The sequence below is a fragment of the Camellia sinensis genome, chromosome 10 (assembly GCF_055761805.1).
Source record: "Camellia sinensis isolate YWXY chromosome 10, ASM5576180v1, whole genome shotgun sequence".
NCBI classification, from domain to species: domain Eukaryota; kingdom Viridiplantae; phylum Streptophyta; class Magnoliopsida; order Ericales; family Theaceae; genus Camellia; species Camellia sinensis.
This window is the reverse complement of record NC_138970.1, coordinates 7,501,702-7,519,717: the sequence shown is the minus strand read 5'-3', so window position 1 is coordinate 7,519,717 and position 18,016 is coordinate 7,501,702. Positions and strand designations below refer to the sequence as shown.

Here is an 18,016-nt window from a genome sequence, read left to right as displayed (position 1 = left end):
CGGAGTACATCCCCTATCTCCTCCTCTACACATAACGTATATAAACACATTGGTTCTATATACAATCACACAATACATACAATTAATGTATTCTATCAACCGTCAAGTTCCATGACTCATTCCATTGATTAGTTTCCGTTTACCTAATCATCATGCATTGTCTACAACAATCTCGACTATCCTCCACCGATAGCCCAAAGCAGTTATTTCTAAAACAGAAAATAAATGCACAAATGGATATTCAATAAACATTTCATTTCCTCATTTCTCACCAATTAATTATCCCAATTAATTAAACAATGTAATTAGGCCATTTTCCATAATTACCATTTCAACCCTTAGGTCCCATTTTCATCAATGATTCAACAATCATTCCATTTTTTTCATGCCAAACATGCATCTAGGTTTATTATGAATGAAACCCCAACTTTTGTATAATTGCACAAAAGCCCCAAACTTTCACAAAATTACCAAACCAAGCCCAACATCTCAAAATACCAAAATTTAAAGACAAACCCCATAGAGAGGAGTAGGTTATCCCTACCTCAAATTCGGAGTCCCAAAGGAGAAGACAACAAAACCCAACGTGCTCCAAAACCCGAGATTTTCAGATTAAAATGAAGCCCTCGACGATCAACAACTTTTTTGTAAAGGCCAAAGGTGAGTAAATCACTCCTACTAGATCAAAACCTAGAGAGAAGGTAGAGTCTAGAGTGAGAGGCTCAACAATGGTGATTTAGGAAAAGTAAGAGAGAGAAGAGAAAGTGAAAAAGTGATTTGAAAAGTCACAATTTCGGGACTTTAACCCAGGTCTCCGCTCGAGCGTAAAACGCCCCGCTCGAGCGGCCACTCACAGACTTCCGCTCGAGCGGCCAACCTCCCGCTCGAGCGCATAATGCACTCGCTCAGCACTTTTGCAGAGCCAGACCCCCGCTTGAGCTCCCAACCCTACGCTCGAGCGTACAACGCTGCACAGGAAAATACTGAAAGGGTGTAATCTCCGCTCGAGCGCCAAAATCCCCGCTCGAGCGTACAGGCCAAAAATCTGGGCAACTAGTTTCGGTTTCTAAACTCAACCAACCTGTAACAAATCCGCCCAACACATCCTATAACTCAAATACGAAGTAAAAAGGATGCAAACAAGATAATAAACAACTACCAACATCCACGGACACATGTCCGGATCACGGTATAACAAGGGTAAACCCGGGATCGCTATATTTATTGTTGCATTAGGATGTATCAATTGTTGCATTAGGATGTTTTATTTGATTTTCAAGATTGACAGATTTGTTTGGGCTGTTGTTATTGATTTATTGTTGCATTAGAATGTTTTATTTTTGGCTCTGTTCATAGCTTAATTTGTTTGTGTTCGAGCTCGAGCTCGTTCGTTTCTAAACGAGCTATGTCGAGCCAAGCTCGAGCTTTATAAATATCTAGCACTCGAGCTCGAGCCGAGCCGAGCCCGAACATTATCAAATTCTATTGAGCCGAGCTCGAGCTTCGCAGAACTCGACCCGGCTCGACTCATTTGCAACCCTACTTGTAAACATGCCATGAGTTGTATATACCTTACTAGGGAGAAACCTGAAGCTTATGTGCATAATTACTTTAGCAAGGAGACATACTTGAGGACATATTCTTTCATGATAAATCTTGTGCCTGGGAAACATGACTGGACTGAGACTAGATATGATGCCATAGCCCCTCCTTACTATAGAAAACCAGCAAGAAGGCCCAGAAAAGAGAGGAAGAAAGCTGTTGATGAGGCCAAGAATGTACAGAGGGTGTCAAGGAAGTACAAAACAGTGCAATGTGCAAAGTGTATGGGTTTTGGACATAACAGAAGATTATGCAAAGGTAAATTCATGAGGAGGGGTAGACCAACCACCAGTTCTAGAAAATCTGCAAGTCTACCAAGCAAAGTAAATTCATTTCAATTTTAGTAATTTCATTTGTATACAAACTAAATTCGTTTCAATTTCAGTAATTTCATTTGATGCATTTCAATTTGAATTGAATTGTTAGTGCAGTTCTCAAATGCTTTATCTCAATAAGCTGCAAGACACACATCTTCATCCCAACCATCTGCCACTCATGCTGTTTTAGCCCAACAAGTTGCTAGTACTCATCCATCTTTATCCCAACCAGCTGCCATTACTCCATCATAACCAACAATGCCTTGTGGAGCAAGTGCAAGTGCAAACGCAAGTGGATTTACAACAGCTGGAATGAATTGAAACAAAATAAATTTTTTGTAATTAAAATGTTGTTGACTTGTTGGGATGTTATTGAATTGTATTCATAGCACCTGTTCTTTTTGTTTAGGGTTTAGATTGTTATCTTATGTTGGAATGCACAAGTTTTTGTAATTGATATATTGGAATGTTGTTGACATTAAAATAGGTTTTGTAATTCAATTGTTAACATGTTGGTCTTAGGGAGCAGGTTTTGTAAACATATGTTGATATATTGATGCTTAATTAACATGCTTCACATGTTGGAATATTATACATGTTTTGTAATTGAATTGTTGAACTGTTGGTCTTAGACAGTCAAACAGCATAATCCTTCAAAAATATATTTCATTTATAGAAAAAATAATCTTCAATATTACATATATTCCTTTCTCATATCAGGTTACATAACACTTTTTTTTTTTTTTTTTTGCTTTCATTTGAGAGTACTTGCAATATAGCATAAAAATAGTATACAGCTTCCTAGTAACATTTTTGGATACAACTTTTCTTTTATTTTTTTGAGCCTTTTCCACTTCTAACTCGATATGATTTATTTGTTGCATGAGTCTTGGTAGTAGATCAGGTGAGCGGCGTCACAATGATGGGTTAATCCACTCAAAATATTCACAAGTGGCATGTATCTGAAATTTTTAATAAATAAGTTTAGATTTTTTTTCAATATTATATAACATAACAAATAAATAAATTAATTATTAAATATTGAAAGTGATTACCCCATAATTTACACATCCTATAAATCTTCTTTCTATATTTGCATTTGTCTACGTTGTTCTAACCGGAGATCTTTGGCCACAGTAGTACTTTGTTCACTATAGTGGAAAACTTGAGAGGATGACATCTTTAATAATGGAAGTGGTCCTAGAAATTTTTTGGTTGGAAAAAGTGGGTTTGGAATTTTTTTTGGCTAGAAAAACCTGTTTGGTTGCATCATGTTTATATAGGCAAGTGGCTAGCCAAAATGGAGGCAAATTGGTCCTTTCATACTTCTATTTTGGCGCCAAAACACTTAAAACCAGCGAAGACACGCTTCTTTGGCGCGTGTTCCACATGCGCTATTAATTCTACTAATTCTGGTCACTTTTACACTTTAGTCAAAACTACATGGTGTTTATAAGTATATTTATAAATGTTAGTGGTAATGTGAAAAAACATTTAACCACATGGGGTAAAATGTAATTACCCTTTATAATATTAAAGACCTTAAAAATAAAAATAAAAAATTTATTCATTATTATTTTTGTTAATTAATTAATGGATTTGATTAACAACAATCTCTCTCTGTTGTTTCCAGATCTTTAGAATCAATTGGATCATCCATTGTGGCCGAAGCAGAATCAAAAGAAAAAGAAAAAAAATCAACTATAAAATCAAGCTAAAGGTAAGAAATCGATAAACCCTGGTTTGTTTGCATCTAAATTTACAATTTTTCCCTAATATCTCGATTGCATTACCTTCATTGCTCTAGATTTTGGTTATCTACAACTGGGTTTTCATTACTCCATTTATTATGGTTGTTCAATTCAGCTGAAATTTGATATATACATGTGCGTACATGTAAATCCAGCTTTGCTTGTATTTATATTCCAATTTTTATTCACCCAAAAAAAATTCCAATTTTCCCCAAATATCTATGAAAAGCTAATTCAATTGCCATGCATTTAGGTTCTTCAAAGCTGTGTTCACAATGGTTTAGTGAGGAATTGATATGTATGTATATTATGTTATGAATCCGTATAAACACTGGTTTGTTTACTTCTAAATCTACAACTTTTCTCTAATATCTTGCATACATTACCTTCATTGCTCTAGATTTTGATTATTCACAACTGGGTTTTCATTACTCCATTTGTTATGGTTGTTCAATTCAGCTGAAATTTGATATATACGTGTTTGTACGTTGTAAACCCAGCTTTGCTTGTATTTATATTCCAATTTTCCCCAAATATCTATGAAAAGCTATTTCAATTGCTATGCATTTAGGTTCTTTGCAGCTGTGTTCTCAATGGTTTGTCAGCTCATTTGAAGTTTGATCTAGTGAGGAATTGATATGTATGTATATTATGTATATGTATAAACCCAGGTTTGCTTCCATCTGCATTTACAACTTTTCCCAAATTCTTGAATACATTACTGACAGTGCTCTAGATTTGGATTGTTCACAACTGGGATTTCATTACTGTTCATCAATTCAACTCAAATTTGATATATCAAGGAGTTGATATATATGTGTGTGTGTGTGCGCGCGCATGAAAACCCAGTTTTGTTTGTATCAATATCTTCAATTTTCTCCAAATTTCTATGAAAAAACTACTTCAATTGCTCTGTGTTTAGGTTCTTCACAGCCATGTTTATAATGGTTTGTTAGTTCATTTGAAGTTCAATATAGTGAGGAATTGATATGTATGAATGTATGTATATAGGGCCTACATAAATAAGAGATGGGAGGGGAGGAGAGATGGTGTGTGGTGACTGGGGGAAGAGGCTTTGCCGCCAGGCATTTGGTGGAAATGCTCATTCGATATGACATGTTTTTGGTTCGTATTGCTGACTTAGGCCTCTCTATCAAACTAGACCCCGCTGAGGAGAAGGGAATCCTTGGCAAAGCTATACAGTCAGGTCATGCTCAATACGTATCGGTTGATCTTCGGGACAAGTCCCAAGTACTTGAAGGTCACACCCATTCCATCTATTTGTATATTTTCATCAAGATTGTTCCACTTCTTTGCTAATACACTTTCCATCCATTGTAGATAACAAGTTTCACTGTTTCAGATAGTTAGGAAGTAAGTTTTAAGATGATTGAAACTTGAAAGTTAAGAGCATCTACATTAGGCTCAACGAATTTTGTGCCAAATTATAAGCGGAAAACTACTTTTCTATTTTATGTTACTACCTTTTTAAATACGCCATCCATTAAACTCTCTATTCTAGCTTTATTTTATTAAGAAATTATTTTATTATCCATTGTCCCAAAAAAAAAAAAAAATCGAAATAGTGAGGCCCAATCTATCAAAAAATGATTAAATATGGCAAGTAAAACATGAAAACATTGCTCCATCAGCCTCAACACGAAGCAATGTTTTCATGTTTTACTTGCTATAATTAGCCAAAAAGTTAATTTGTTGATTGAGACTAATGTGGATGCTCTTGCAAGTGATTTCTAATGGGTTAGGCTAAATTTCATTTATTGACTACATCTCACTTACCATCTGTGTTCTGCAGCTTGCCAAGGAGCTGAGGTTGTTTTCCATATGGCTGCCCCGGATTCATCCATTAACAACTACGAACTCCATCATTCCGTTAATGTCAAAGGTAAAAATGTAGCTCAAGGGGACTGTATCAGCAGTTAAATCTTTTATGTACATTAGAGATTCTCTCTCCTTTGTTCCGTGCTATTGCGTGTATATACTTGGAAGTTTTATTCTGATCATGACCTGCAGGAACAAAGAATGTAATTGATGCTTGTGTTGACCTCAAAGTTAAGCGACTTATATATACCAGCTCTCCTAGTGTGGTCTTTGATGGAGTTCATGGAATAATTAATGGGGATGAGTCGTTGCCATATCCAGCTAAGGTATTGCCTATACCAGATGACTTTCATCAAAATTCTATGTTTCAAATCAAGAATCAAGATCAATTGTGATTACCAGCTGCAGAAAAACTTACATTATATTATATTTTCCTCCTCCTTTCTTGCTTTTCTTTTTGTTTATTTATTTTTTAATTGCTCAAAATAGAACTATGAGTGCATTTGTACATTGTTATATAACTTTCTTCACAATTTGAGATTTAGTAAATTTCTAATTTTTCCAAAGAGCAAGCCGTACTTGCTTCTTTTTATTTATTTATTTATATAAAAAGACAAGAAAAAAAGATTTACTTGTTGGTCATCCGATTCTGCTCATATGAAGGTGCTAGTCAGTGGGCCCTTACCTTCTTGAACCTATTTTTATTCCATTATGTTTCTTTCTCCATTTTCATTTTGTCTATTTTACCCATTACCAAGCACTCTTGCATGTATACATGTAAAACAGGGAGAAAAAAAAAATTTAAAGCCGGTCCATTTTGACAAGCCCCCTTTATGATCATCTCTATACCCCGGCAGTCTACTAACTTTTCCTTTTTCTTTTGCCTGTTCTTCTGTTTTCTGTACTTATTATCAGTTCATTTGTATTAAAAATATTTGTGTCTGCAACTGTTCCAGCACAATGATACATATTCTGCCACTAAAGCTGAAGGAGAGGCACTGGTCATCAAGTCAAATGGTAGTAATGGGCTTCTAACATGCTGCATCCGTCCTAGCAGCATTTTCGGTCCTGGTGATAAATTACTTGTTCCATCATTGGTATCTGCTGCGAGGGCAGGGAAATCGAAGGTAACCAAGTTTTTTGTCAATTTAATTTCTCAGGTTGTGACCGCCTTACACTTTGATTTTATAATGTTCTAGAAATTCATGTGTTTCATTCAATATCAAGTTGGTGGATAGCTAGGTTCTTAATCATTTGAGTCTATATAATTAATAAATGACATAATGTATGTGTTCTTGCACATAGGGCATGGAAAATTGAGTATTTGCGCTGCATACATTCTCTCTTTCTGTAAAACACTAAACCCGTTACTAACTGAAAATATTTGTATTTCATATGTTTTTGTGATCTTACATTTCAATTTTTATTGGTATTGTTCTTTGTACACTCTTGAATTCTAACATTTATTTTACCAGTAGTTTGGTAGTCGTACCACCTCCAAAGGAGAGGCGCATAATTATGTGTGCATAGATATCTAACTTACAAAAAAAAAAGGAAAAAAAAGAAGAAAAGAATTTAACATTGTTTTCTTTGTTTTATTTAAAATGAGCAGTTTCTTATTGGTAATGGCAAGAACATGTATGATTTCACTTATGTTGAAAATGTGGCACATGCCCATATATGTGCTGAACGAGCTCTTGCATCGGAGGTGACAGTTGCAGAGAGAGCTGCAGGGGAGGTAATATTTAAATTCATTTTTTATGTTCTGCTACAGGTTGGAAATTATTTAGTTACTGAACCGAATTTTAGCTGTGCCAATGGTTAATTCTCTCTCTCTCTCTCTCTCTCTCTCTCTCTCTGTGTATAAGTAGAGCAATTTATTAATAATAAAAAGGAACATGGCATAGTCAAGCTTTGTTATGTAATTTGCTCATAAGTTGGGCAATGACATTTTCTGAATTTGAAGGGCTTTAATTGACAAATTTACAATATCATGTTGGTTTTGCAGGCATATTTTGTAACTAATATGGAGCCAATCAAGTTTTGGGAGTTTGTCTCACTTGTTCTTGACGGTCTTGGCTATGAAAGGTACTCATCTTCTTGAAGGTCCTAAACTAATTATAGAACCAGTGAAGGCAGCTTTGTCCCAAGTTTTCTAAGTTGTCCTACATTAGAAGAAGGTAGGAGAAGATCCTAGAAGTCAGTCTTACGTTTGCTTAGGGTGGGGTTTACATCACATAATTTCAAGGAGCTGTCTGAAAGCTTTTGAAAACTCTGTAAGATGATATCTATTGAATTTGAAAAATAAGTACATATCAGTGTGTTTCGTTTCAGTTTTCTGAACTTAGTTTTTTGAAAATTGAGTTTTTGTTTTTCGTGTTTTTTTGTTTTTAGTAAATATTTTTTAAATTTTAAGCAATTTTTTTACTTTTTTAAATGTACTTTAACTTAGATGTATGTAAATAGTGAATTATTTGTGAAAAAATATTTTAAAAAATTAATAAATACACAAAAATATGAAAAATATACTGAATTTTCGTAATTTTTTTGTATTTGTATTTAGTGGATTTTTTTTTAAAAAAAATTTCACAAATATTATACTTTCTAAGTGTATTTATGTTAGGTGTGTTTAAAAATTAAAAAATTCAGTGAAAACAAAAAAATATGAAAAACGAAAAAGTAGAATTTTTTGAAAAGTGAAGTTTGAAAACTGGAAACAAATAGAGTGTATAGGATTTAGAGCAACTCCTACTCAAATTAATTGTCACCTTAAACTTAGAAACTTAGACTTTGCTCAATGAGATGACAGCATGACTTAAAACATACCAATCAACACCTGCGTAGCCGTTGTTTGAGTTTATATCTGATTTCATTTAGTTTGCAGGCCAAGAATTAAGATTCCAGTCTTTGTAATAATGCCAATTGCACGTCTGGTGGAGTGGACATATAAGCTGTTAGCCCCATATGGCATGAAAGTTCCACAGTTCACACCATCAAGAGTTAGACTTCTGTCTTGCAGCAGAACATTTAACTGTTCAAAAGCAAACGACCGACTTGGCTACACACCCATTGTACCATTTCAGGTCTCTCCAGTACATTTACATTTGATTTTCCTAATGTGAAATTATGGAATATACTAAAGACTTCTAGGAATGATTTAATTCTAGTTCCTTTGCTTTTAGGGGCTTGAACTTTAGCAAAGTTCTCCATATAGATTGTATCATTTTTTTTTTTCTGAATTTGCAGTGCTGCACTTATTTTCTTCGGAGTCACATTAATCTGAACCTCCAAGTGATGATGAACTGTTAATTTCGCCATTGCATAACAATATATATTGATAGTGGATGGCAAATGTTCCCATGTCCAAATGCCCGTGGAAGTGTTCTCTCAATATTAATAGAATCTTTGTTTAGTTCATTATTTTTGCCACAATGTACTTCTAAATGGACAACATCGATGTGTATGCACATCAGAGAAAGTCAGAGTCCAAATATACGTGGTGCATTTCTACCTTTTATTATGATTCAAATTCGTATGTGACTTGCTGTGTTAATCTTTCATTTTCTATAGGACGGTCTTAGAAGGACAATTGAATCATACTCGCACTTGAGGGCTGAATGTCAACCTAAAAAGGATGGTCCATCAAAAGCTTTCTTATATCTTGGAAGAGGAAGAGGTAAGAGTGTTAATTATTTTCTTCTCAATGCCATATTTATGCTTGCATTTGTTGTGTCTTAAATTTGTTTACAATGAGGACTTAATGTGCATATGAAATTATTTAACTGTGATTGTGTTAATAGTAGTCTGTTTGCTGCTGCTTCATGTTGCAGTTGCCGACATGCTTCTGTGGAGGAATAAGAGGGAGACACTCACCACAGTGTTCATTCTTGTTTCAATTTACTTCAACTTCATAGCATCGGGATACACCATCATCGCTATGGTTTCAAAGCTTCTCTTGATGGCATTTGTTTTTCTGTTCATCCATAGCATCTTACCTAAGAAAATGTATGCATGCTATTCTTTTTGAACTTCGTTATGCCCATGTTTCTAGTTCGCTCAAGCTCAAATTATTAATCCCATAAGCATATAACATATTATTGTTCATTTGGGTTTTATTCTATGGCTATCTAATGCAAAAATAGTTCTCCAATTGCATAACTCTTAACACAATTTATGGTTCTGTAGAGGTTTGATATAAAGCATTTCCAAGAAAGCTAACTTTCATATCTAAATGAATTTTCTATTTATTGCAGATTGGGATATACAATTGAGAAAATTCCTGTATCAAAATTCTATTTCTCGCAAGAGATGTCAAATGAAGTTGCTCTTTCAATGGCCTCTTCGTGGAATTCTGCAGTAAATGGTTTAATATCTCTTAGCAAAGGGAATGACTGGACTCTATTCCTCAAGGTATTTATCACAGTAGCATTTCTTGTCCTTTATCATAGGTTTGATAGAAACATAGGACATTATTCAAAGAAAATAAATATTAGGATTAACATCACGCTTCCGCAACTATTCTTTTGTTTGCATGGGATTATAAACACTGCTAAAACAAAAATGTAAGAATAAATACATAGATTAAGTCCATCCCCATCCCTTTTCCCTTCTTGGAATTAAAAAAAGAACAATTGTTGCATAGAGTTGTGTCCTGACTCTCCGACCTACGGTTAGTGAAATTGTACCATTACAAAATTGTTAAGTTAATCCTTTAGGTTACTGTACTATTTTTTTTTTATTTTTTATTTTTTGTGTGCATTATTGAAAATCTGCTGATGAACAGGTGGTTCTGTCTCTATCGATTCTCAGCTTCCTTGGTGCCATTTCACTCCAAAATTTGTTTGTTATAGGTTTGTTCTTTATTGCTCTCCTTTCCAGGCCTGTTTGGAAAAGTCTTGGTTACCTATATAAATTCAGAAACTCTTTCACATTTCATTTCAATTCAATTCCAAGTCACTTCAGAACCTGAGCGGCAGAACAGAAAAATCAACTTTAGAATCTTTTAAAAAAAATTATTTTAATCTTTCGTCATATAGCATCTTTGTGATGATAATTGCAAAGAGACCTCAATTTTTGGGATTTGATTGCAGCTTTGACCGGAGCATTTTCTTTCTTATTATTGCAGGACTTCCCGTTGTCTTTGTTGCTTTCTTTGTGTATGAGAAAAAGGAGGAAGAAATAGATGGTTTGATTTATCAAATTATTTCGTACGGATGCAAATTGAAATCCGATACAGCCAGAAAATTCTTTAACTCGAAGAAGATTCAGTGATAGTGGATAGATATTTGACATCTTTTTGCCGAATTGACATTGGAATTCCATTTTTCATTGCTTGGGCCCTTCTAACTGGTTTTCGGATGATTTGAAATGAGAGCATTGGCAACTCGGTATTTGCTTGTGTCCAAGCTGGTGCAATGTAGTGATGAAGATCCTTGGAACATTTTTGTGCTGATCCAATGCTCATAGAAGTTGCCAGTGTTTTGGCATGTGCTTTCTGTTTTCTGTTTGTCTCCTGTTTTTTGTTTTTTAACCCTAGTTTGGTGTATGTTGTATCAGATATACTAAAAAATGTCTTGTTAGTTAAATGGGTTTGATTTGTGCTTTGTGGGAAGCTCTTTGATTTGTGACTCCTCATTGGGCCAACACAATTTTAAACCAAATTTTGAGTTTTGATTGATAGCTGACCTTTTTGAATATTCTTCTTGGTGCAAGCTAATTTTGGGCTGGGTCACGAAGCCCAACTTGATTTTTATTTCAGATAATTAAGCTTTGGGCTTCTCTCTGGTCCGGGTATGGATAGGAAGTGTGGACTGGAGAGGTCCAATTACATCATGAATATTTGAACTGTTTATCTTACGGGGCTTAATCGGTAGATCATCTAAATTGATTCGACTAGCATAATTACATAATTTTATCATATATGTTACAAAAAAATGAATTATTTGTTTTTAAAGGCAAATTGTGATAGTCGTCCTTGTAATTTAGTCTTTATGCCATTTTAATTGATTGGATATTGATTTAAATTAATAATTTTATTTCAATTTGGTTTAATTGATTATAACTTTTAAGATTTTTTAATGAAAAATATGTATATAAGTGGCATGTTATATAATTTTTTTTAAAGTAAAATTATAAATTTAATAAATTTAGTTAATTAATCGCAACTAATTCAACAATTATTTTATAACGGCATTATCAAATGGACTAAATTAGTATAAACTTTAAAATTAAGAATCAACATTGAGCTAATTGAAAATAAAAAGATCAAAATGATACAAGGAGCAAACTATAGAGATGTAATTTGCCCTATTTTTAAAATTGGTCCTGTTTGGTAGGATTTATTTTCAGTTTATTTCAACTTTTAGCTTAATTTAAGCTATTTTAATGTGTTTGGTTCAGCTTAACAATACAACTTATAATTTTTTGTAAGTCAAAAATCAACTTATTCTTTGAGTGGAGGAGGAGAAACTTAATTTATAAGTCAAAAATCAGTTTATATTCACAGTTATAAGCTATAAGCTGTTAAGTTATAAATTATAATCAATTTCTCACAGTTCTACCAAACGGGACCATTACACTGGTCATCTTTTTTTTTTCTTTTCTTTTCTTCTTTGTTTTTTTAAAAAAAAAAATCAAATATTATGAAATTATGTAGCCACAATTATCATGGCTTTTCAATATCCCACTCAAAACACACACCCCTCTCTCTCTCTCTCTCCCTCTCTCTCTCACACACACATAAACACACACACACACACACAAACTATACACATCACTTCTTACACCACAACACAGAGATGCACATACTCACAAAGGGTACCCTCCATGCCATGAGCAAGGATCCTCTTTTTGGTTCTTCCGGTATTCGATTAACTTGATTTTTTACAGGTATGATATACATGACAAATCCTAAAATGTGAACAGTTTAGATCATCAAAATTGGGCCCAATGACCCACCAAGTAAGGAGCCAAGGAGAGGATCCTTGCTCCCATACCTAGTACATCCCCCCTTAAACAACCCAAAAAAACAATTTAAGCAAGAAATTAAAGTTGGTGAAATATAAGGCATCATATATGGGCAATGGTATGGTACACACCCCCAATCTTGTATTCAAATACCAACATCAAAAGATTCAATCACTTCCCAAAAACAAAAATCTATATTACATCTACCAAATGTGACAAGCTTTCAAGATAGGGCAAAAATTCATAGCCATTGCTACATGACTTCAAGCTGTTCCCACCGTGCAGTTAGCTCCGCTATACAAAGAGAGAGTGAGAAAATGAGATAAAGGAAATAAATCTCCATACCATTTTTGTGTTCTAAAGCTCTGGTCCAGATTCTGACAACTCTTCTTCCTCCTCTCGGGGCCTCCGGCAAATGAAAGGAGGTGGTGGGGGATCAACAGTCAAAGTTCCTTCTAAAACCTTAATAACCTCCCCTATGGAAGGCCTTGTTTGCCCATCAATTTGCAAACACCAAAAAGCAATTCTCAGTGCTCGCTCCAACTCTTCCAAATCCTTCATGCCTTCTATTCTTCCATCGACTATACTCTCCGCCTCTCCTTTTACCCACTTCTCATAAGCCCAATAGCAAACATTGTCAGCTTCTCGACACCCACTCACCAATTCCACCACCATCTTGCCAAAATCTTTCACATCCTCATCTGCTGCTCCACCATTGTCAAATGCCAACCCAAATTCACTCACCTTGGCGTCGAAGTTTTCATCCAAAACCACGTTTTCACATTTTAGATTTCCATGACTTACAAACTCCCTGCACTGTGTGTGCAAGTATGAAATGGCCCTCGCCACGGTTACACAGATCTCCATTCTCTTTCTCCATGTCAGCCTCTTGCACGCCTTACGGTTTTCTATGCATTGTCTGAGTGAGCCATTCTTGGCAAACTCGTACAGCAAAAATCTATGATTCGACTCACAACAGTAGCCCTCCAGCTTTACAAGGCTTTTGTGATAAATAGTTCCTATTTTTGAAACAACGCAACGGAACATCCTTTCTTCAATGCCCGCTTTCAGTTCTTTGACTGCAACGAGCTGGTTATCTGGAAACATGCCTTCGAATATATTTGGCCCAATTCGGTGCTTGAAATTCCCCGTAAGGTCTTTGATTTCAGCATAGGATAATGTGATCAAACCGTTTGAGTTAGGGCCCGTGTAAGCTAAAGCAGCTTTCGTCCTGATATAATTCCTTCGCTTGTAGATGCAGAATCCAATTCCAAGTTGAAATAGAAAAAACACGACAATTGTGCACGAAGCCACTCCAATTAGACAAGGAATGCACAGCCTATTCAACTGTTTCGGTGAAGTATCATGTACAGGGGATATGGGTAAAGCAGCAATTGGATCGGAGCACTTCTTAACGAAAGATATTGAACTTAAAGATGGGTCTGATTGACCAGTGATGTACTGAGTTTTTGTGATTTGGCATTGTGCAGTCCCATCATTCACGAAGGTCACAGAAGTGCAAAGCGGGTCTTTTTCACACAAACTCTTGCATTGTTGCAAACTAGTTTGCGCAATTGTTTCGTTTGGTGGGTAAATTCCATATAGGAAGGTGTGATTGTATCTAGTCATTATGAAACCGGATTTACAGTCCTGTCCATATGGAACCAAACATTTTGAGTTAGAATCGGTTGTTGATGAAAACGGGCATTTGCATACAGGGAAGCTTGATGCATTGAAGACACATATGCCAGAGAGGCCACACGTTGCAAAAACTTTACACTGATTCTCAACAGCTTGCCAAACCGGTCTCCATGACCTAAGAACATCGAGCCATGAGTATAGCCGAAGATTTCCATCAACATCTAGCCTAAGAAACCGGAGTTTCACATTTGAATCATTGTGATCTTCTCCAAACACAGACCAAACAGGTTTGGATCTTCGGTCAAGAAGCTGCAAGATTCCATCAGAGTTGAGAATGGCTCGGAGAATTGATTGAGAATGGATTCCATTTCCACTGGTCCAGTAGACGACATGACTTTCCCACCGGAGTTGCAAATGACCTGAAATGTCCATACGAAGGCTGTAGTAACTCGACATGGAATTCCTGCTAGCAGCTCGAAGTGATTGGGAAATAGATAAATTCTGGCCCGGGAGGAGCGTGTCTGTTGGGGTGTCGAAGCTTTGCCAAACGATTTCTTGCTTTCTGTTGAGAAGAATGAGATTGCCACTGTCAAGAAGAACTGCTGAAGCAACCGATGAATTGGTAGTTTTGCTTGTCCAAACAACGAATCCCCTAGTGGAATCAAACAAAACTAGTTCTCCATTTTGGGTCAGCCGGAAGTAAGACTTGTCGCCAACTGTAAGGTCAGCTCCGGCAACCCAAACCACAGTTTGTTGACCAATTGGGATAGAGTTTGAATTGAACTGGATCCCAATACTGTACTGATCTGAACGATTAAAGAATCCAATTGCAAAATTCCCATTGGAGGAGGACCAATGATTGTTTTCTACTACTGAAAGTTTCGAACCCAAGGGAATTTGAGAGACAACAGCTGAACAAAGCAAGAACCCGACAAAGATCAAGAGTATTCTCTCCTGGCCAAACATATTCGAATGTGCCTAGAGATACAGATTAAGAGACGTAAGAGTAGGAGCAGCCTCTAGTATCTGCATTGTTGACAGTGGATAGCAGAGTTATTGAATCTTGGTTTTCCAGAAACAAATAGATCAAAACAGGCAGCTAGTTTAACAACTCTTGATGCTTTTCAAGACCAAGCAATTCTAAAGAAGATTGTGAACAAAAACAACAAGAAATCAAAGACAACGACAAGTCTAGTGCCGATAAATTTTCACTGGCTATTAAAGTGATTGAGCCACATTTTCACAATTTCTAACCAATACCAGTTGAAAATCTACTAGTCTGTAAGGTTTTAAGAGAAGCTTACAAAAAAATTCAACATGATCAACATGAAGAACATATAAATATACATATGATAATGTGTGAATAATTGAAAATGTAGAACAATTAATGCAGAGTTTGATACCTGAAAAGACTTTCAAAGCCCTATAAATTCAAGAAGCCACCAAGCACCTACAAGAAATTAAGCATGTGAGCAAACAAGAAATGGATGAATGACAATTGAATCAGGAAGCATATTGACCTAAACAATTCAAAACTGGACCGTCAGAAACTAACTGTAAAGCAATAAAAACTTGTAATTAATCTAGAAAACAAACATATTGTATGCATTGATTGGGTTTTGAATTGAAACTATGGGCACAAAAGGGGCCCAATTTAGGGGTTTTTTATTTTATTATTATTATTATTATTATTATTATTATTATTTTTTAGCATATACATAATGCAAACACTTTCAGAGCTCAAAAGTGAGACTGATAGCAATAACTTACAGCAATAACTTACAGCAAGACAAAGATTAAAGGGCCAAAACCCAAAAAGCTATTATAGCGTATTTATACATATACACACAATTAAGTATGCAGATAAGAACTATATATATAGAAATTGATAGAATGCATTGAAACCCTGCTGAAGTAGTACTAGCAAGTTAAAGAGGAGAGTGAAAATGAAACCCTAGAATGAAAAGGTAAATTTGATGCACTAAACAAGGTACATTTTGAGATCAATCAAGTGACACTAAATGACTTGAAATGCTGAGCTGTGTAGTGATAATATTAAAAAGGGTTTGGACTCACCACCAAGACAAGAGCATGAGTTGAACCCATTTGCAAAAATGGAGTCAATGTCGCCGGAGAAGCTGACGGAGAGTCGCCGGATAGAAGAGAGAGAAAGTCCAAGTCGGAGCGACTGTGTGTAAAGAAATGAGCCACATGCCTCTGTTTATAGATTAAAGGAAAAAGACAAGAAAAAATGTTTTAGTTTTGGATTTTTAAAAAATAATTTTTGAATTTTCAGTTGTATATTGGCCATGTTTATTAGAATTTTTTAAGTTAAAAATTAATAATTAAAAAATAGAAGGAAAAAAAATTCCTTAGTTCTATATAATTAAATCTTTTAAATATTATTTTAATAAATTATAAGGAAGAATAGTACAAAACATACTCCTAATTTAAAATAAATTATAATAAGTTAGTTTACAGAAATTTTAAAATATTGTATTCAATTTTTTTACTTTTTAACTTAAGTTAGAGATTGTTTGAATGATTTATATAAGTATATTTTTTATTTTTTTACGAAAAAATATATAGAAATATTGAAAAAAATCAGTGTGTTTAGTTTTAATTTTTTAAAAATTAAGTTTTTCATTTTTCGTATTTTTTGTTTTTAGTGAATATTTTCAAAATTTTAGTCAATTTTTTTTTATTTTTTTTAGATGCATCTTACGTAGATGTATCTAAATAGTAAAATATTTGTGAAAAGATATTTTTAAAAATTAATAAATACACAAAACTATGAAAAATATACTGAATTTTTATATTTTTTGTTATATTTTTAGTATTTAGTGTCTTTTTAAAAAAAATATATAAATATTATACTTTTTAAGTGTATTTATATTAAGTGTGTTTAAAAATTTTAAAAAATTACTGCAAATATTTAAAAAATTCATTGAAAACAAAAAAAAATAGAATTTTTTAAAAATGATTTTTTTTTTGAAGATCAAAACTAAACAAGCTAATATAACTCTAAAAAGATAAATATATATATATATACTTTTACAGGAACGTGTCTAGATATAGCGGAAAATTAATTAAATAAAACATTACATGCATTACATTTTGTCAACTTTATTGACTAGATATTTGGAATGTCGGGAAGAACCTAGGTCAGCATCTAGCCCATTCATTTGCCACAATTTGCGCCATTGACCAAAAAATATTGAAGAAAATTAGTGATAAATTTAATTTAGAGAGTGTTTAAGGCATTAGATTCAATGTATATTTTTTTGTTAGTGAGAAGTTTATGTTTTGTGAAATAATTTGGTGAGAAGTTTTATAAGACATTTTGTTTCTAATTTTATCCTTTGTCTTTTTTTTATTTGTTTGATTTTTTGTTGACTATCTGTTCAAATTTTTTACTTATCTGCTTAAATTTATATCTATCTATTTAAATTTTTTCTCTATCTATTCAATTTTTTTACCCTATCTGTTTAAATTTTTACTATTTGTTGAATTTTTACACATCTCTTTTTTCTCTATCTGTTGAAATTCTCATGTTTAACTTACTTGAATAGATCATATACACTATTCAAAAACTTATCTGTTCAATTTTTTTCTATTTGCAAAAAATATATGTTCATGAATCCACTATCTATTGGAGTCATTTTATCTCTCCACTATCTGTTGACCCATTACAAATCTCATCAACAACATTCATCAACAGCAACAATCAAACGGCAATGATCTTTTGACCATCATATCTATATTGTTCCAGATCTTTATTGTTCGGCTTCAACAGATCTGAGGTAAGGAGTTCTTCTTCTTCTTTGCAACTCAAATAGCGAGACTGAATTAATTTTTGTTATTGTAAATGATGTTTTCCACAAATTATCAACGAATCAA

The 18,016-nt window shown here is 34.1% G+C and overlaps 2 protein-coding genes across 4 annotated transcripts; one reads left to right on the top strand and one right to left on the bottom strand.

The window, feature by feature from the left end:
• The first annotated feature begins 3,478 nt into the window (after positions 1–3,478).
• LOC114320505 (3beta-hydroxysteroid-dehydrogenase/decarboxylase) lies at positions 3,479–10,995 on the top strand. 3 transcript variants are annotated; one of them, XM_028267569.2, is made up of 13 exons: positions 3,479–3,639; positions 4,682–4,931; positions 5,484–5,573; positions 5,702–5,835; positions 6,466–6,636; positions 7,122–7,247; positions 7,518–7,597; positions 8,394–8,592; positions 9,080–9,185; positions 9,340–9,514; positions 9,763–9,919; positions 10,293–10,359; positions 10,635–10,995. In XM_028267569.2, the coding sequence occupies exons 2-13, from the start codon at positions 4,700–4,702 to the stop codon at positions 10,778–10,780; spliced, it is 1,683 nt and encodes a 560-aa protein (XP_028123370.2). In that variant the 5' UTR covers positions 3,479–3,639; positions 4,682–4,699; the 3' UTR covers positions 10,781–10,995. The 3 variants fall into 3 exon arrangements, with proteins under 3 accessions (XP_028123370.2, XP_028123371.2, XP_028123372.2); XM_028267570.2 differs by lacking the exon at positions 3,479–3,639 and adding an exon at positions 3,653–3,805; XM_028267571.2 differs by lacking the exon at positions 3,479–3,639 and adding an exon at positions 3,725–3,968.
• Positions 10,996–12,553: 1,558 nt separating this feature from the next.
• Positions 12,554–16,341, bottom strand: LOC114320506 (curculin-like (mannose-binding) lectin family protein / PAN domain-containing protein). Its single transcript, XM_028267575.2, has 3 exons — positions 16,193–16,341; positions 15,520–15,566; positions 12,554–15,142 (listed from the first exon to the last, which is right to left on the bottom strand). The coding sequence occupies exon 3, from the start codon at positions 15,080–15,082 to the stop codon at positions 12,833–12,835; it is 2,250 nt and encodes a 749-aa protein (XP_028123376.1). The 5' UTR covers positions 15,083–15,142; positions 15,520–15,566; positions 16,193–16,341; the 3' UTR covers positions 12,554–12,832.
• Positions 16,342–18,016: the final 1,675 nt, after the last annotated feature.

Coding starts and splice junctions, on each gene's coding strand:
- LOC114320505 (XM_028267569.2), top strand. CDS start 4,700: ATGGGAGGGGAGGAGAGATGGTGTGTGGTGACTGGGGGAAGAGGCTTT. Junction 7,248..7,517: donor CAGAGAGAGCTGCAGGGGAG/GTAATATTTAAA, acceptor TTGGTTTTGCAG/GCATATTTTGTAACTAATAT. Junction 7,598..8,393: donor GACGGTCTTGGCTATGAAAG/GTACTCATCTTC, acceptor TTTAGTTTGCAG/GCCAAGAATTAAGATTCCAG.
- LOC114320506 (XM_028267575.2), bottom strand. CDS start 15,082: ATGTTTGGCCAGGAGAGAATACTCTTGATCTTTGTCGGGTTCTTGCTT.